Genomic DNA, 20,955 nt, shown 5'->3' on the forward strand with positions numbered 1-20,955 from the left:
TATGAGGAGAAGGGAAAGAAAATAAAGTTCTCAGCCAGTGCCCCATAAAGATGAAAGATAAGATACAAAGAGATAAAATAAATGGATAGAAAGATCTTTTCAATATTACCTTTGAACTCACAGAGGATCAGAGACCTGCATGGACATCCTTCTCCCAGCAGATCCCTCATCCTAGTGCTAGTTACAGACATAAAAAAAGGAGTGCCTAGTCCAGGCATGTCCAACCTGCGGCCTGGGGGCCGCATGCGGCCCAGAACCGCAGGCAATGCGGCCCACTGCCCCCTGACAATATTTTTCTTTTTGCTGGGGAGGAAGGAAGTCGAGTCGGGGGCACGGCCCCAGCGGCTTCCAACTAACTGTAGGCAGAGGCTGCCTCGGAGGGGATCATACACTAATTGTGTTAAATTAGTGCTGGGTGAGGGGGGGGGGGGGGGGCCAGTAGCGCAGGTAGGGCACGGCAGCGTTTTTTTACTTATATACCTTAACTAAAGTATATATTTTATATGCCGCCCGAGAAAATTTCTCTACACTCAATGTGGCCCAGAGAAGCCAAAAGGTTGGACACCCATGGCCTAGTCCATGTTCATCCCATCTCACATCGTTTAAAAAAAAGTGCTGCAGAAATAAAGTGCAGGCACCAAAACGTACAGTGACCCCCAAAATCCTGCCATTGCAGCCCAATTCCTGCAGGCACTATCTGATAGTGACAGAGCTTACCTGCCCTTCCCGCCTTCTACACATTCCTATTGGACAATGAGGCAACCTTTAATAGTGATGGCCAATAGCAGTGTATACAAGGTAAGAGGTAAAATGATTTACAAGAAATGGTGGGCACAGGCTTCACGGGTAATATGTTGAAATGGCTTGCATAATTTGGGTGGTTATAAATGAAAAAGAAATTTGCAAAAGAAGATGGACTTTTTATGCACCAACACTCGGATTAATAAAAGGCGTACATCTTTATTCAAAAATATATATATAAAAAACAACATTTAAATCATATCATTCTGTACATCTGCTTAAGCTTCTAAGGAAGGGCTCTTTAGCGTGAAACATGTTGAGCAGGAAATAATTATCCCAGGTTGTAGCAGCCCCCCACTGGGTGTCACCGCACAGATTATCTTTAGGTGTTAGTTGTTAGCATATTTATATGTCGGGGAACCTAGCAAACCCTGTGGGACAGATTGGTATATTTTTGGAAAGTAACAATGCACACACTTTTTGATATAATTCAGTTTTATTTATTTTTTTATATATATTTTTGAATAAAGATGTACACATTTTATTAATCCGAGTGTTGGAGCCTAAAAAGTCCATCTTACTTTACAAAATTCTTTCTGGGTAATGTTGAGATGTGGCACAGCTTATCCTATTGGTGTCCACAGTGCCACCCTGTGGTGACATACCTTCTTGCCTACTGGTTATAAATGAGGACTTCAAGCCACAAAACATGTTTGTTTGTAGAAGTATTTTCCATTTCAATAATTTTATTGATTTTCAATACAGAAGTAACAACAGTAATGGGGGGGGGGGGGGGGCAGTGGATTATTTTGCACTGGTAACAGACAAGCAGGGGTAATATCAGGGGAATACAATAATTCATTTTTAACCAGGGTTCCTCAAGAGGTTCCTTGAGCTGTGGTTGACTGACATCCCACTTGATGGAGCCTGCATAATTTCAGGACCAATGCCACTTGGCAAAGCCAGTGGCATGACATTAATTATCTTTTTTAACTATCCAAAGGGGGGGGGGGGGGTTCTGACCAGCACAAGAGGCAATGTTGCTATTGACTTCCAATGAGTTGGTTTTAGTAAGGTTTCCCCAAGGCCTGAAAATTATTTTAGGGGCTCCTCTGGGGTAAAAAGGTTGGGGAAGGCTGCAATAAATGGTCAACAAGGACCTATGCAGCAAATTATTTCAAGTGCCCCCTAATGAGGCATTGTGATGTGTGTAACCTGGAAGGTCCCCCAACCAGAGAGGTATGTGTGAAAGGAAGGGAGAGAAGGGAGGGAAAGGGAAGAAAAGAATGGGCGAGGAAAAGAGGGGCAGGGAGAATGGAAAGAGAAGTGTCAGGAATGTAGCAAGAGCGAAGGTAAAGGTTAGAAGGTGGGCAAATAAAGGAAGAGAAAGTGTCTTCCTTAATGAACTCGGAATCAAATATAGGATGTGAAACTATAAATAACCAAGACTAGAAAGATTTAAAGCCAGAAGAGCAATTAAGACAGGGTTCCCTCACCTTAAAAACCTGACCTGTGAATCATTAAGGACGCTAGACAGCTTCTCATTGATTAGCATCACGTTCAAGCGCTCTTTAACTTCTTGAAGATTAACCTTGGGCCTCTTCCAGGCTTTGGCTATAGTTTGTTTGGCAGCCAAAAATAAGTATTTGTAGAAGCATTTTACTGACTCTCTAAATTGGTACACTAACAGCTGTAAACAATCTTCTCTCATTTAATTGTGACAGCTATGTAAATTCTCCACCACAATGGTCATTTTTTTAATATCTATCATATATTATTTGACAGTGTTCAGCCAGTTTATAAAGAAACTACCCTGTTGCAGCCCCGGATGCACAGGCTCTGCTTTGGAGGGCCATAAACCCATTCCATATGTACCTGTCAAACTCAGCCGTGTATGTGTCAAGGTTTTACCTTGCCCTCCTGTTGGCAGCCATCTTGGACATAAACTCTGATTGCATCATCACTTGACTGCTGATTGGGTGTCACACAGTGATGATGCTGCACATCTGACTATATCAATCACCTGATGGGTTGCAGTCCTTGCCCTTGCGTTTGTGCTCCAAGGTGCATCCCTGCTAGCAGTCTTCTGTTCTCCGTATTCCTCCGTGTCGGACCAGGCTTGGCTGACTATTCTCCTGGCTCTAGACCCCACATCGGCAGACAACCCGGCATCGGCAGACTACCCACTTCTGGACTCGACCCGGCTTGGATGACTACCCACTTCTTGACTCGACCCCGGCTTGGATGACTACCCGCTTCTAAACTCGACCCTGGCTTGGATGACCACCCAAGCTGGACTTGACCCGGGCTGTTCCTGATCTCGCTCCTTTCTCTTGCTGTGCCTTTATTAATGTTTGCTTTAATAAACTGCCTTTTTTTACCTACATCTCCATGTTGTCTGGTTTCCTGGCACCCTGACGGGATGAGTCTGTACAGCCAATGTGTATCCATTTATTTACAGTATATAGGATGTCTGCATGCAGCTACATGCTAGTACAAAATGGTATATAATGCTGCTCTCTGCCCATGGGAATGAGCCCCTAAAAATACTGAAAGCAAGTTTTGGAATTACATTATTAGATCTACTTTAGTGCCACAAAGGGAACAAATTACACCACATTTATCGAAGGATATATTTTACCAATATCTTATAAAGTAAATACCTTAAATGCATTTTTTCAGTACACCAGAAAGCAAGCTCTACATTTTTGTTACACACATATTCCTGATCTACATTGAGAAAGATTTTGATGTGTACACCAACAGGCACACTTAACATTTGCACAATATGGTTATTTTTCCTTGTTTGTGAGCCATTATATACATATTGAATCTCAACTCATTAAAGAGGACCTTTAGCCAGGGTCCCAAAATGTAAACGTCAGCAGAGAACTGTAGCTACTAACTTACTAAACACACACTAACCTGTCCAGGTATCCAGTGTCATTCTTCTTTTTGGGTCTTTGACTTCTTGCGGTTTCACAGCAAGGTCCCCACTGTGCATGCTGGAGCCCTGCTGCACGTTGTGAATGGTCTCGCAGCCTCTTGGGACCCATGACGTGTCTCAGAAGGTTGCGGCCATGGATTTGGTGCCAGAATTTTTGGTGGAATCCCTTAGGCAATCCAACCTGAAGTGGGAGCAGGTACAGTATCTCACAAAAGTGAGTACACCCCTCACATTTTTGTAAATATTTTATTCTGTCTTTTCATGTGACAACACTGAAAAAATTATGGTTTGCTTTAATGTAAAGTAGGGAGTGTACATCTTGTATAACAGTGGAAATTTGCTGTCCCCTCAAAATAACTCAACACAGCAACAAAAGTGAGTACACCCCTAAGTGAAACCGTCCAAATTGGGCCCAAAGTGTCAATATTTTGCATGGCCACCATTATTTTCCAGCACTGCCTTTGTCCAACAAAATAACGGAGCTGGTGGATATTAGAGACCTTGCGCTCCTCCACCCTCCATTTGAGGATGCCCCACAGATGCTCAATAGGGTTTAGTTCTGAATACATGCTTGGCCAGTCCATTACCTTTACTTTCAGCTTCTTTAGCAAGGCTGTGGTTTTTTTGGAGGTGTATTTGGGGTCGTTATCATGTTGGAATACTGCCCTGTGGCCCAGTCTCCGAAGAGAGGGATCATGCTCTGCTTCAGTACATGTTGGCATTCATGGTTCCCTCAATGACCTGTAGCTCCCCAGTTCCAGTAGCACTCATGCAGCCCCAGACCATGACACTCTCACCACCATGCTTGACTGTAGGCAAGACACACTTGTCTTTGTACTCCTCACCTGGTTGCCGCAAAACACGCTTGAAACCATCTGAACCAAATACGTTTAATTGGTCTCATCAGACCACAGGACATGGTTCCAGTAATCCATGTCCTTAGTCTGCTTGTCTTCAGCAAACTGTTTGTGGGCATTCTTGTGCATGATCTTTAGATAAGGCTTCCTTCTGGGAGGACAACCATGCAGACCAATTTGATGCAGTGTGCGGCGTATGGTCTGAGCACTGACAGCCTGACCCTCCACCCCTTCAACCTCTGCAGCAATGCTGGCAGCACTCATACGCCTATTTCCCAAAGACAACCTCTGGATATGACGCTGAGCACGTGCACTCAACTTCTTTGGTTGACCATTGGGAGGCCTTTTCTGAGTGGAACCTGTCCTGTTAAACCACTGTATGGTCTTGGCCACCGTGCTGCAGCTCAGTTTCAGGGTCTTGGCAATCTTCTTATAGCCTAGGCTATCTTTATGTAGAGCAACAATTCTTTTTTTCAGGTCCTAAGAGAGTTCTTTGCCATGAGGTGCCATGTTGAACTTCCAGTGACCAGTTTGAGAGAGTGAGAGTGATAACACCAAATTTAACGCACCTGCTCCCCTTTCACACCTGAGACCTTGTAACACTAACGAGTCACATGACACCAGGGAGGGAAAATAACTAATTGGGCCCAAATTGGACTTTTTCACTTAAGCCTAGTACACGCGCAACGAATTTCCGCCGACCGGTCGTCCATCTTTTGTCCAGAGTGGTGTTTTGTTGGTTGGAATGTGCTCTAGACTGCACACGAATTTTCCCGCACGACAGAATTCTACTTCAGAAGTGATGTCATGTGTTGGTTTGCTTTCTTTGTGTTCTTTCTTCTCTGAGCATGCCCAGTCTTGCTCATTAGATTTTTCCCTGTCGAAATCTGTACTGACTGCACGAAAATCGGAGGTGTTTTGACGGAGGACAAAAATTTTATAGCCTGCACACCAGAATTTTTTCGGCTGAAAAGTCGGTGTCGGTTGTCGGAAGCATCATACTAACAAGCCGAAAATCGGCGGATCGGTCGTCGGACGAAAATTTCCGGCCGAATTTCGACGCGTGTGTACGAGGCTTTAGGAGTGATTTCACTTTTGTTGCCAGCGGTTTAGACATCAAAGGCTGTGTGTTGAGTTATTTTGAGAGGACAGAAAATTTACACTGTTATACAAGCTGTACACTCTCTACTTTACATTGTAGCAAAGTGTCATTTCTTCAGTGTTGTCACATGAAAAGAAATAATAAAATATTTACAAAAATGTGAGGGGTGTACTGACTTTTGTGAGATACTGTACCTGCTAAACTAGGTACTCGCTTCTCCCCCTAAAAAAACAAATTCCAAATATGGCAGGGATGGGGAGGAAGAGTTGAACTTTTGGTTAAAGCAGAACTTCACTCTCTCAATCAGCTATTTTGACTACTTATGCTGCTAGCTTTAGTAAATAGATAAGAAAGTACATTATTTTTACTTGTTTTAAAACGTTTTTTTACATTTCTTTAGTTACTTTCTGGTTTCTATGCCTAGGCAAATTATGTCATACATCTCAGGAGTCTTCAGGGGAGGGAGAAGGGGTTTTCTCAGCTAAGCATGCCCTCCTGCCTGCATGTCTGAGCTAAGGACAAATGGATTTAAAAGAGAAGTATGGGGTTTGATTTTTTCCCCCAGTTATACTTACCTAGGTGGATGCAGCATTGCTCTGATCCCCGGCGCCTCTACACTGAGAACCAAACGATCGAACACCGCTGATCGCTCGGTTCTGACAGCTTCCCGAGCAGAGACCTGCTGAATGTCGGTCAGCAACTCTCTGCTCTGCCCCCTTCTTGCTCATTGGAGCGCTGGGCTGTGAAGGGGCAGGGAGCAGCCGGGTCAGGCTCTAAGTACAAGCATAAAGTCAATGATTACATGGCGCTCTCTGATGGTGGGTGGCATACCTTGAGGTAAAGAGGTAAAAATATAGAAAGTAAAAAATGGGTAGAAAAATATAAAAAAAAAAAAAGGATGAGGTGGAAGGGGGGAGGGGGCCCACGAAAAGCGTCTGCCACCTGGAGCAAGGAGAGGCTCTGAGGAGAATAAACAAAAAGAAAGCAGCGCCAGGTTAGTGAAGCATAAGGTTTATTAATACAAAAAACACATAGTGACTTACTCTTAGGTAAGTAAAGGCCGGTAGGGTAGGTGAATGGGATCATCCATCTTCTTGTCCTGGATACCGTTGCAGAAAGGAGGGGTGCAGGGTGTCGGTGGTGCGTGGAGGCTGTTGTCTGGCAGCCTGTCTAATGGTGCTGTGGTGGTGGAGAATGTTCCGTGAAAAAACCATACCCGTGAGAAAACCATACCCTCGTCACTTCCGGTTCCGCTACGGAGGGTATGGATTTCTCACGGTAGTTAAACTTGCGGCGGGTACATTCAAACACTTCGGGTGCAACATAAATCATGTCCTCTCCTATCGCTGTAACATCCCTCATCTCCGGTAATAAATATAAAAGCGGATCACGGAGCCGCGATCGCCGTCACATTTACGTCTCATACACCCGCCGCCGCTTTTATATTTATTACCGGAGATGAGGGAAGTTACAGCGATAGGACAGGACATGATTTATGTTGCACCCGAAGTGTTTTAATGTACCCGCCGCAAGTATAACATTACAAACAGTGCCGTGATAATTTCATGCCCACCGAGCATGCGCACTTCTCAAATTCTTTCTTCTTCAATCACGTATCCGGGGCTCTGAGCATGCGCACTACTGCGCTGCTCAGCTGTTTCAGACCGGAAGTGACGAGGGTATGGTTTCTTCACGGGGTATGGTTTTTTAACGTTACACCGAGGACTCTCAGTGGGGCTCCACTTCCTACTTCCTGTCAGCCCGACATCACTTCCTGTGAGGCGGAGGGAAAGACGGGCGTTGCTAGCTTTCGGAGCATCCGTGCTCCTTCATTAGGCGGTCAGGGTCAGGCTCTAAGCGGCTCGCTGAGAGGCTGAGCCGGGTGTCAGTTCAGGCACCTGGCGGATTCCAACTCTGTGGTTGTGATGACGCGGTGGACTGACATCTGTGATGTCAACAGAGAGCGGACTTCAGTTCGCTCTCTGCTGAAAACAGGTCACAGGAGTGCAGTCAGTGCTGGAGGTGCCGGAACTGCGTTCCCCCGCTTTCCCTTGAAAAAAAGCCTTGCTTTGGAGAGAAATTTGTGATGGGAGAAGATGACTTTCACTGGTCACCTGACAAGGATCTCCAGATATTTTTTTTGTGTTGTAATTCCATGCACTTGAATGTCACTCTGCTTCAGAATCACAAAGCAGGCAGTGCACAATGCACATTTGTAAGGCATACGTTTGTGTATGTGCTCTTTTCACGTAATGTTATGACTACTTTATGGCCAAACCACTTTATACCGATGGCCCTATATTTTATATTTTTATCAATCCAGTCACATCCTAATACACTACATTGTCCTCTCACTGACTAGTTCTGGGTCATCACAACATTGCCCTCATTTGAATTTTCTTATTAGCGTGAAAAAGGTTGTGACCTTTTCTCATTAGTGAGGTATTGATTACTCATTTATTTGTGCCAGACTGCTGCTAGGTGTTCTATACATTTTCTAATTAATGATATTGGGAGCATGTGAAGGGAAGCCTATAGGATGGACATATATAGTGAAAGCGTATATAAAAACCTATCATCACCTATTGCAGTGCCGAGCCAGCAGCAGCCACTGACAGAATTTATTCTAAGCGTCTATATTTAGATTCTGGGAATTGTGCGATATAATATAATGCTGCATGGTACAATGCCTTTTTGTAATAAAAAGGTCCTACTTTGGGGAAAATTCTAATACAGTTACATCAATGAAAAATAAAGCAATAAATAAACCATGTGAAGCTAAGTCTGTAATACCCAAACTAATTCAACATGAGAAACAAATTTAGGAGAGAACTGAAGTGTAATTTCCTTAATTGCATATTTTGAGATATTATTGTAATACCTACCTGGAAGTAATACTTGAGGAGATTTCCACATGTTTACATGCTTGATGTTCCATATTTTAATTATTGTATTTCGTATACACATTTTTAATTACTCCCTCTAGTGGTTATCTGTATTTCAGCAAAATGTAGGCTTCCTACTTAAAGCTGAACTCCAGGCAGGTATAAAATAATTCAAATAAAGCAATTCTGTATAAATTAATAAATCATTAATGTGCTTTTTAAATGCGGTTAGCTGAAAGCCCAACTCTCAGCCCCCTGCCATCTAATTATCCTCCTTGGTGGGTCCCTACATGAATGTTTTGCACTTTTTCTGACCAGTCATGTGACACCCTGAGTCTTCCTCTTTGCATCTTCTCCAGCCTGGGGTGGCCGACTGCTGATGTTGAATACGATGCTGATGTGAGTACCTAAGCATTGCACTCTGCTCAAAAAAATACTGTCATTGAAGGGTGCCATTGTAATGCCCTTTTAGAGGCAGATTTTGACACTAATTCATTCATATTATACCTTCAGGCTTCTATGTTAAATGGCACTGGACGTTACTTAGCCCTGAAGACTGACGATATCGTGTAGGGTTTCTTTACTGTTAGAGCGGAAAGGATGTGGAAATCTTCCACAATCTGTAGTTTCAGCGGGAAGTGTTGTTAGTTTCAAAAAAGCTTCTTAAACACTTCTGGACCGGCTCACGCAGATATACTGCGGCAGGGCGGCCCTCCTGCATGAAATCACGTACCTGTACGTGGTTTTGTGCACAGGGTCTGGGGCATGTGCGCACCGCCAGCGACCCACTCTGCTGTCATTGGACATAGCAGGAGCCAATCAGTGTGTTCGGCGGACGCAATGTCCGCCGGGACCCACCAATCGTTCACAGCAGAGGCAGAATGGCGGTCTGCCTAAGTAAACAAGCTAGGCCGCCATTCTGTCAGAGAAGAAGATGGAGATTTTGCATTCCTGCTAGGAACACAGATCTCTGTCTTCCCCCAGTTAAGCCACCCCCCACACAGTGGGAAACCACTCCCTAGGAACACACTTAATCATTTGATCACCCCTCATGTTAACACCTTCCCTGCCAGTGTCATTAATACAGTGAGAGTGCAGGCGGGCTGCGGGGAGGGTCTATGTCAGTGTTTCACCTTTGGTCACCCGAGCTTCAATGTATTCGATCCGCCTCTCCAGAGCCGTCAGCTTCTCGTTCATTGTCGCCAGATGGGAGTGGCAGGACATGTCGAAGGAGTTGAGGAAGTCGGCGATCTTCTTGATTCTGCTGGTAATCACCTCAATGTATTCTCGGTTCGCCCAGTCCTGGTGGATTTCTCTCTGGACCGGGTCCTCCTGGCTCGCCATCTTCCTCCTCCCGTCTAAAAAAAAAAATGCTTTTAATATACTATAATGGGTAAAGTGAGTCTCTCTGAAGGTTGCCCCCATCATGACCCACTTATTCTTACCTTTGCAAAGGACATACTGCCACCCTATCCCTGTTTAGGCCATTGCAAAATCCCAGTGCTATCAGGTATGGGGGACCATTTAACTTCCCATTATTTAGTGCTTAGGCCTGAGCAGTCAATTACAAATGACCACAATCACATAAGGGAAGTAGTGACATAATCAACCCTGTGTAAGCTCTGAGACAGAGGGGTGACTAGAACTCTCAGGGCCCAGGTGCAAGAAACCATAAAGGGCCCCCCAGACCCCTGGCCGGGGCCCTTCCCTTTAAGCCTGGCGCTCTTCCCACTGATCCTGGGGCCCTTTACTTTCGTTGCGCGGTCCTTTATTACGGTCCCGCAGCGGGACCCTTTCGCAAGTTCTGCAGTGGGCCTCCTCCCTGCCATCTTGGGGCCTCCCCACATTGGTGAAATGCCAGGGCCCGGTTGCAAGTGTGACCTTTGCGATCCTGGAAGTTCACCCACTATTGTCAGTATTTTTATCTTTTGGTATTTTAATTGTTTTATTTTTTTATCATTTTATTTTATTTTTTTATAATGTCACTGACTATGACTCTGTCCATTCAGAAAAGGAAGGAGCTGGTAAATTACATATCTACCGACCCCTTCCTGGTTGTCTATTGTGACAAATCCCCTGCAGCAGCTGGCAGGAGAGAGAAGGGAGCACAGTGGGGGTGATGGGGGGGGGGGGGCAGCGGGACCAGGGGAGCACACAGGGGCCCAGAGACAGCAGAACACAAGTGAACTGGATAGGAGAAGTGGCAGGGGGCGGTATACAGAGGAACCAATCTCCTCCATTTTCCTCCTGCAGCTACAGGAGGAAAAAGGAGGACAGTAATTTCTCGACATGCTGCCCCCGCCGCTTCTCCTATCCAGATGTACAGGGGAGCCGCACAGGCCCCCTAAAGTATGGAGCCCAGTTGCAATTGCAACCCTTGCGACCCCTGTAGTTATGCCCCTGCTCCGAGACAGTCACACAAGGTCAGAATTTCTGAAGAAAGGATCGACAGGGGAGTTTGGGGAAAGTGAGTATAGGTTGGTTGAGGATGAGGGGGAGGGGCATTTAAAAAAGACCCTGTAACTGTGCCCTGGGTGGGGGAGTTCAGTGCTGATTTTATGGTGCAGATGTTTTTGGCTTGTATTTTGGCGCAAACTATTTTCAATGTAATGTTTTCATTAGCATGTACTACAAATGAGAGTTATGATGTTAAATTAAGTTTAATGGTTAGGTTTAGGGGTAAGATTTTTGGATGTGATAAGTTAGAGTTAAAACCAATGCACCCTAAAAGAACAACTTTTTTATCTCCTCCCCTATTAGCTTTTAGATGATCCCTGAAAAACTGTCCTCTTCAGAGAAGCCTATCCTACACACACCCACACCTAACAACTATACTTCCATATTCTCCATCAGCCCATCCACTGTGGTTACTGCCTTTTGTTTCACTTGACCCTCCCTTCTAGATTGTAAGCTCTAACGAGCAGCGCCCTCTAATCCCTCCTGTATTGAATTGTATTGTAACTGTATTGTCTTCCCTCACATTGTAAAGTGCTGCACAAACTGTTGGCGCTTTATAAATCCTGTATAATAATAATAATAATAATAATAATCACACCCAAAACTGAAACACTCAAGTACTCTCCATGCTTAGCTTTAAAATGATGGTAATAAGGAAGGATATGGAAAGAATGGTCTAGAACCCCCAAAATTTTAAAGAAGCCAGTGGAAGGTTCCGTAAACCACCATCCACTCATTACTCAACTTACGGAAATAATGCATGAACCAATCACTTGAATGTTAAGTTAAATTGTATTTTCCAATTTGAGAGTCACATTTAAGAAACCTTCCACTATTTGTTTGTTGGTTTGGTGCGTGTTCACATTCACACAGAATTCCTCAAAAAGTATAAAAATAATGTAATAAAAATAATGTTTTATATATATATATATAGTCAGGTCCATAAATATTGGGACATCGACACAATTCTAATAATTTTGGCTCTATACACCACCACAATGGATTTGAAATGAAACAAACAAGATGTGCTTTAACTGCAAACTTTCAGCTTTAATTTGAGGGTATTTACATCCAAATGAGATGAAAGGTGTAGGAATTACAACAGTTTGTATATGTGCCTCCCACTTTTTAAGGGACCAAAAGTAATGGGACAGATTTCACTTTTTAATACTTGTTTGCAAGTCTTGAATGCATAGACATCACCAGACGCTGGGTTTCATCCCTGGTGATGCTCTGCCAGGCCTCTACTGCAACTGTCTTCAGTTCCTGCTTGTTCTTGTGGCATTTTCCCTTCAGTTTTGTCTTCAGCAAGTTAAATACATGCTCAATCAGATTCAGGTCAGGTGATTGACTTGGCCATTGTGACAAAAACAAATCTTGCTTTGAATCCCCTCCCTCCTCACAGCAAGGGTTAAATGCTCAATATGTTAATGAGTGCACATATAAGGAGGAATACTTACCTTACTCCTGACTCTCATAGGTTTGTTTGATCTGTGCCAACGGTCACCTGCAGCCTCCTCTTTGGGGTACTTTGGGCTGCAGTGACATGCTAACTCCAACACATATAGGGTAGGGTCAATAGTCCTGCATTGCATATGATGGTGTCAAAGTGCTGTCCACAAGCTGGAGCTTTTTTTATGTTCCTAGAGTTTATCTTTTCAATTTTTTTTCCCACTTTCATATACTCACAAAGTGAATCCATAATTATCCCACTGCGGCCTGCTGTTCGGGTGCCACACAGCCTTTCCCGCACCGTCATGTTTGTCCTCTTTAACTGGCTGCCTCTGTAGGCACCTAGCTCTGATGACACTTTGGCCCTGGCCCCTCCAGGCCGCCTACTCTGTGTGTTGATTCTGCAGCCTCCTGAGAGATGTGATCTAAGTATGCCAGGAGGCTGCAGTATACAGTACACATCATTCTATCCCAGAACAGAATGGCAGCAGGGGGCAGGACTTAAAATGAAAATTAAAAAAAAAAATGTTTTTTTATGATGTGATAAAAAAAAAAAAAAGTCCCTCAATTTCGCTTGGAAACAACTCCCTTTTGGGAACATACAATGAAGAAGGACAGTTTTTAAATCTTTAACCCTTTGTTAGAACCTATAGTGTTCAAAACTAGTTTGCAACTGGTATTCAGATCTGCCAGCACAGTGCAGACAACGTTACTTATGGAAAACACAGCTCCCCAGCCCCCATAAATAAAGAGAACTTGGTAGGATTTTCAGTGCTGGAGGTATCACAAAAGAGCAACTAAATAGTAGGTAATTTGTTTTAAGTTATGCTATGTGAATGAGAACATATAACAAATATAGATTAGGCCTTATCCCAATTTGGCTGCCATTTCACAAAGCAGTTTCTGTAACTCTGAATGATTTCAAAGTTTAAATCTTCAGCCCTGACCACCGAGTCACCCATTTTCTTTGTACTGGTTCTTGTAATTCAGAATGTCAGCCGAGAAAATCCCGTTCTCTTCTGTTCCCAGATTATCTCCACTTCAGATGTCTGCTGTCATGCTTTAATTCTGCACTCTTAGATTCCAAGCCAATGCATTTGATTCTGCTGAGCAAAATAGACAAATTAAATCCATGTCAGCTCTTTTCGTTCTTTCATTTTAACTTTAAACCGCACAAATCAAAACAGCACCTGGTTTAAAACCGAGGGCAGAATATTTGATTTGAAAATAAAATAGAATCCCTCAAACCGTCTTCCAGGAATTTCAATTTCTACATTCCCACAGTTTTTCTTTCTCTTGAGTGACAGGACTGTACTGGTGCCTAGGGGTGCACTCACCCAGGCAGGCCAAAGAATGGATCAAACCAGAGCTGCTTGTGATGTCACTCCAAATTAGCATAGTTTAATAGCCTGGACGCTCCGGGACAGATGTACCAACTGTCATTCCTATCACCTGGAGGTTTGAAAACCACTTCCAACATTTAACGGGTCATACATCAGTTCAAACGTTTGTACGAAATTATGAAAAATTATTCATCACAGCATTCGATGATGCCATCACAGAGTCAACTAATTTTCGCTGAGGGCCCTTCAAAATGTATTCTGGACCTGCTACTTAAATAGATTTTGCAATGTATTAAATAGGTTTAGTTTAGTGACGGTTCACACCATGTATTGCATTTTCACAGGAATGCACTGTGCGTTCCTGTGCAATTCACATGCGATCCAGTTGCAGTGCAATTTCAGCCTACTCATTTGAATGGCCTGAAACCATACCAGACCACACCAAAAGAAATGTATGCACCACTTTAAGAAAAAAAATGCACAGGTACAGGATTGTATGGTACTACTGTACCATGCGATCTGGTGCAGGCAAACACACTGCTCTTGCGACCTGCATTTGGGGTGCTGTTAAGGAAACACTGACACCCGCTGCAGATCAAAAGTGCAATATGTTTTTAATGCGGTGCACGGAATACGGGTTTTCCACACCGCATTCTGGTGTCAACTTGCCCTTATTGCTTAGTAAAATAGAAGTTGGGGTTTATAAAAAAATAAACATTTAAACTCACCTAGCTGGATTTAGCATCGGCCCCCTGCTGGCTCTGCACTGAGAACTGAGCGATCAAACACCACTGATCACTCAGTTCTCCTTGTCGCTCTGAGCAGAGAGCTGGGACTGTCAGTCTCTGGCTCTGCTCTGCCCCTTTAGCGCTTACAGGAGTGATGGGTTGTGGAGGGTGCAGCAGTGGCTTGCTCAGGCTTCCAGCAGATTGTTGAGAGGCCAAGCCAGCTGCCATTCCAGACATCTGGGTGGATGCCAACTGTAAAGTCGGGATCGACCCAAAGCCTGGACCAGCTGATTGAATACAACCAACAATGGGTTTTAGTCTGCTGTCAGCTGAAAACAGGTCACAGGAATGCAGAACAAAGTACATTCCTATGATCAATAGGAGAAGTAAGGCCAAAAAACTTTGCAAGTAGAAATGTAAAGCCGCACTCAGATGATTGAAATCAAATGAAAATGTTTTTATTCTTCAAAAGTATCCAGGACAAACAGACAGTGTGAGGAACAGAATATGTCCAAGGTAGACGCGTTTCACGGCTCGAATGGCCGCTTACTCATTACCACGTGGTACTTACGTGGTAATGAGTAAGCGGCCATTCGAGCCGTGAAACGCGTCTACCTTGGACATATTCTGTTCCTCACACTGTCTGTTTGTCCTGGATACTTTTGAAGAATAAAAACATTTTCATTTGATTTCAATCATCTGAGTGCGGCTTTACATTTCTACTTGCATCTTCCTGGACGGCGGATCCAGCCAGCACCTGTTTGGACGCACACCTGAGCGGCATTCCCCATTCCCTTCCCCCACACATGAAGGCCAAAAAACTTTGGCCATACCTCTCTTCTAAACAAAAGAATAATGAAAAACTACCTTTTTAAATTTAGCATACTTAGAAGTATTTAGTTATACAGCAGTACATTCATCAGCCTATAGGGCTGTAATGGATATAATAAATATATTTATATACAATATATATATATATATATATATATATATTAGTGATGCGCCGATTTCAGTTTTTTAAGACCGAGTATGAGTGTCGATACTTTTCCTCAAGTACTCGCCGATACCAATTAACAATACCTATTTTTTTTTATTTATTTATTTATTTAACACTGTATCTTTAACTTTTTTTTGACCAACTATATTGCTTTTATAAGGGATGAACAACACTCTGTGTAATAGCATGAGCCCTGAAAGGTCCTCTTTATGGAGAGATCTGGGGTCTATTAGACCTCAAATCCCTCCTCTGGCCTCCAACATAGCTCCCAACTGTCCCTGATTTCGAGGAACTGTCCCTGATTTGGAACAAAGTCCCTCTATCCCTCTTTCCTCCTCATTTTGATCTGATCTATATAGTTATATAAAAAAAGCACTATTTATCTTTCAAAAAGTGTTTCCCAGTGCTAAACCTGTTTCTAAACTGTTGCATTTGTAAATGTCAAAGGCCAGTATAAAGAAATAGTAGTGGTAAATAAAGGACTTGTGGGTATAGCTAATCATTTTTTTTTGTATAATTCTCCCTTTAAGTGGGCATGGCAAGGGGGGTGTCCTATGCCTACATATTTTGGTAATAGGTGTCCCTCGTTGCCATCTCAAAAAATTGGGAGGTATGCCTCCAATACAGCCGAGTAAAAAAGGAGAGAGATTATAGGCGCAATGGTTTGGTAATTTTACCTAATCTGCTAAGAACAATGTTCTTGAAAGTATAATATGTGAGTCCATAAAAAGTCCAAGCAGATCCAACACTAGGGCAAGCGTCTTGTAAAGCTGTAGCACTCCTAATACATGAAGAACAAAAACAAAAGGAGAGGAGCCCCTCTAAGTGCAGCAGAACATGTAAATGCTTTATGTATTTATTCCAATAGAGGGCTACTCACAATTTAGCAGTTAACACAGGCACATCATGTAGTGTAGGTCCAGAACGCTAGGTGAGCTGGGTACCGGGAGCTGCTGGTGCCTCCGGATCTCAGATGAAAGATGCCCCAGGACACCTATCCCTACACGCGTCGATAGGGTCTCCTCTGCAGCTCCTCCTCTTCATGGTCAGATGACCTAGTCTCCGCCCCATGGCCCTGAAGGCCATGCAGTGAATTGAATGGGTGGTTGGCTGGCCGCAGAAAGGAGCAGCCCAGCCTTAGTTTAAACAATAAACATTTGTGGGGAACGGTGTCAAAGGCCTTTGCAAACTCCAGATACACCACATCCACAGGCTTTCCTTTATCTAGGTGGCAGCTCACTTCATCATAGAAGGTTAATAGATTGGTTTGGCAAGAACGATTTTTCATGAATCCATTCTGATTACTACTAATAATATCATTTTCATTACTAAAGTCTTGTATGTGGTTCCTTAACATCCCCTCCAAAATCTTGCAGACTACTGATGTTAGGCTGACTGGCCTATAGTTATCCGGGATATATCTCGGCCCTTTTTTAAATATTGGTACCACGTTGGCTTTTTTCCAATCAGCTGGCATCATACCCATCTGTAAACTATCCCTAAAGATCGAGAATAATGGTCTGGCAATCACCTGGCTGAGCTCTTTAAGAACCCTCGGGCATGACAGGGGTTAAAGGGGTTTGGGACAAGGAGGAGTTTTTAGCCTAGTACGATAGAAAATATAAGTGGTGGGACTTTAAATTGGTGTTTTGGACAGGAAGGGGTGGAGCTACAGGCAAAGGTCCAGCTAGGGGCCTCAGGAAGTCTTCAGTCGGAGGAACTGAGGCTCCAGTAAAAAACGAAGTTTAACGTGTTATTTACCTGTTTGCTATTTAACCGCTTGCCGACCGCCGCAAGTAGATTTACTGCGGCGGTCAGCCCCGGCCAGGCAGAGTGACGTTAATTAACGTCACTAGCCTGGGAGGGTCTGGGGAGTGAGCGCGCACCCGCGGAGGCGCGCTCCCGATCCCGCGCGGTCACGGACCCCCCCGCGCGTGTGACCGGCGGACCCGATGTCCGCCGGTCACTCGGCGATTGTCGGGGGAGAGGGAGAAAGTCAGGCGGCTTGTGTAAACAAGCCACCTGTCATTCTCCTCGGTGTAAAAACACTGATCAGACGGATCTACTATGTAGAACTGTTGATCAGTGTCCTTACAGCTCAAGCCACAGCCAATCACAGTAGAAAGCATGCCCCTAGGGAAACACACAGCCCCTCCCTCCCAAATAAAGTTAACCCCTTCACTACCAGTGTATTTTTACTGTAACAGTGCATATGTATAGCACTGATTACTGTAGAAATGTCACTGGTAACCCCAAAAGTGTCAAAAATGTCAGTCAAGGGTCCGATCTGTCCGCCGCAATGTCGCAGTACCGCAAAAAAAATCGCAGATCGCCGCCATTACGCGTTAAAAAAAAAAACAACAAAAATGACAAAAATCTTTTCCTTTGTTAGTAAACGCGATAACTTTTGCGCAAACCAATAAAAATACGCTTTTTGCGATTTTTTTTACCAAACATAGGTAGGATAAAACAAATTGGCCGAAAATGTTAAAAAATTTAGATTTTTACATTTTTTTTGGGGGGAATTTCATATAAAAAAATGTGAAAAATATTGTTATTTTTGCAAAATTTACGCTCTTTTTTTGTTTATAGCGCAAAAAGTAAAAAGCGCACAGGTGATCAAATACCACCAAAAGAAAGCTCTGTTTGTGGGAAAAAAAGGACGTCAAATTCGTTTAGGTACAGCGTCGCACGACCGTGCAATTGTCCGTTAAAGTCACGCAGTGCTGAATCGCAAAATACCCCCTGGTCGTTTAGCAGCCAAATCCTCCGGGGCTTAAGTGGTTAACTCCAACCTGTGGTCATGTAGTTATTTCTAATGGAGGAGGAGAGTGATGGTCAGAGCAGAATGGAGACAAATCATCTTTAATCCCCTAGTCACGAGTATTTCTGCTTTTGCAGTCAAATTTGAGATAACCCTGCAATATGTTTTTTATGTGTTTCCATTCACACAGCATACCTAACATAAAAACTTTTAGATGTAGGAGGTAGTGCATGTAAGGATTTTTAAGCAAGGAAAAAGCACTTAACTAGGTAAACAGCAATTTGTAAATATTTTATGCAACAAGTATAAAGTAGATGTTATCTCCATTTGGTTGCCAAAGTGGAAACACTCTTTGAGGGTTTGTTCAAACTTTCTGCATGCTAAATTCAATATTTTAGTGGTCAGCTGTCAGTTTTTGCATGCAGTTAGCCATGGCTGGGGGGAAACAGGGGGGGGTGAAGTGCATTTCAGTGCACAAAGTGACACTTTATTCGTGTAGTAGGCCGGCCATACACATCAGCAATTGTCTTCTCCCAGTGGACGGGCGGGTGAAGCCAGGGATTTTCACTAGCGGCTATAGGAAGCGATAATCGTAGGAGAATGGTTGTACCCAAGATGATTGATCAATCAACTTGGTACGTGCAGCCTGCCCATTAACGGTTCAAATCTCAGCCAGTTCAGCAGGAATTCGAACCGTGTATGGCCGGTGTCCTGTCAGAATACTGCTACCCATCAGAAAATGTAACGGAAGTGACGTTCTGTGCAAAAAATGCTTACTGCGCATGCTCAGAACACAAAGGCAGCAGCAGACATCTTCTTACACCCAGGCAAGTCTTCAATTTCACACTTATTTTAGCATTAAACTCACCTTATATACTGAAATACAGTACTACATTTTTATTATTATAGTATTATTAGTATTATAGTAAAGGCAGCGACAAGCCTGCAGCCAGGAGGTGGTGACGGCCATCTTGGTACACCCCGCACTGCTCAGCGCCAAACTGATTATATAATGAAATAGACTATTTTACTCAGTCGAGGTGAAATTGTCTATTTCAGTATATTAGTTGAGTTAAAGAGGAAGTAAACCCTCCTCTGCAACTTGTACCTATAGGTAAGCCTATGATAAGACTTACCTATAGGTACTGTAAATATCTCCTAAACTTGTACCGTTTAGGAGATTTTTACTTTGCATGCAGCCAGTGACGTCACTGGTGCATGCACTCTGAAGGAACGGCCGCTCGTGCCGTTCCTTCAGAGCCCCGTACTGTGACCGTCGGCTCCCGCGCACATGCGCGGGATTGACGTCATCACGGCTCCAGCCAATCAGATGGCCGGATGCTGCAAACCCGAAAGAAGGGTGACCGAACATGTGAGCGGGCGGCGCTGTGAGGCTTCGTTCTAAGGTAAGTATTTCATACTAGCTCATTATGTGTTTGTCTTTCAGGTGTTCATTTTTTTTTTTTTTTTTTTTAATTCGGAGGTTTACAACCTCTTTAACTGCTAAAATAAGTTTGACATTGAAGACTTGCTTGGGTGTAAGAAGATGTCCACTGCCGTCTTCGTGTTCTGTCAGATTAGGATACCTATTGAACCTCATAGTGGCCATTTTGGAACGCATAGCGCATGCAGTAAAATGTCACTTTTGTTGCATTTTGTGATGGGTCGTGGTATTCTGATAGAAAACTGGCTTAAGCACAGTAGAGTGGTACGTTGCACTACAGTGCGGTGACATGTTGTGCCTTCCTGTGCTCTGCATTAAAATACTACTGTGCTGGGGATTATTAATGTGTCCACTTACACCTGTGCTGCGGGTTATTAATGCATCCACTGACATCTGTGCTGGGGGTTATTAATGCGTCCACTGACACCTGTGCTGGGGGTTATTAATGCATCCACTGACACCTGTTGTGGGGGTTATTAATGCGTCCACTGACACCTGTGCTGGGGGTTATTAATGCGTTCACTAACACCTGTGCTGGGGGTTATTCATGCGTCCACTGACACCTGTGCTAGGGCTAGGGGTTATTAATGCATCCCCTGACACCTGTGCTGGGGGTTATTAATGCGTCCACTGACACCTGTGCTGGGGGTTATTAATGCGTCCACTGACACCTGTGCTGGGGGTTATTCATGCGTCCACTGACACCTGTGCTAGGGCTAGGGGTTTTTAATGCATCCCCTATCACCTGTGCTGGGGGTTTTAATGCGTCCACTGACACCCGTGCTGGGGGTTATTAATGCGTCCACTGGCACCTGTGCTGGGGGTTATTCATGCGTCCACTGACACCTGTGCTAGGGCTAGGGGTTATTAATGCATCCCCTGACACCTGTGCTGGGGGTTATTAATGCGTCCACTGACACCTGTGCTGGGGGTTATTAATGCGTCCACTGACATCTGTGCTGAGGGTTTTTATTGCTGTTCACTGACACCAATGCTCGGGGTTATTATTGTGTCCACTGACACCTATGCTTGGGCTATTAATGCATCCACTGACTCCAATGCTGGGGTTTATTCTTGCGTCCAAATGCGTGGTTTGGGCTCAATTTGGCATGTAGGGGCTCTGTGTGACCCTGCATTAATGTAGATTTTCCTGGTCCCCAGTCTGTTGATATTGCTCTGTAAAGGGACAAATAAACTGCATATCTCGTAACTCCTTTCCGTCTGCTACTGATTGTGCC

The 20,955-nt window shown here is 43.9% G+C and overlaps 2 protein-coding genes across 3 annotated transcripts in view; one reads left to right on the top strand and one right to left on the bottom strand.

Moving 5' to 3' along the window:
- SLC8A2 (solute carrier family 8 member A2) overlaps positions 1-20,955 on the top strand; it is a 342,138-nt gene that overhangs the window by 148,317 nt on the left and 172,866 nt on the right. The window lies entirely within an intron of this gene.
- Positions 9,633-9,886, bottom strand: LOC309560000 (putative protein BRICK1-A). The gene has a single exon (XM_082263483.1). The coding sequence runs from the start codon at positions 9,874-9,876 to the stop codon at positions 9,649-9,651; it is 228 nt and encodes a 75-aa protein (XP_082119609.1). The 5' UTR covers positions 9,877-9,886; the 3' UTR covers positions 9,633-9,648.

The sequence above is a fragment of the Pelophylax lessonae genome (genome assembly GCF_965119305.1).
Source record: "Pelophylax lessonae genome assembly, chromosome: 7".
NCBI classification, from domain to species: domain Eukaryota; kingdom Metazoa; phylum Chordata; class Amphibia; order Anura; family Ranidae; genus Pelophylax; species Pelophylax lessonae.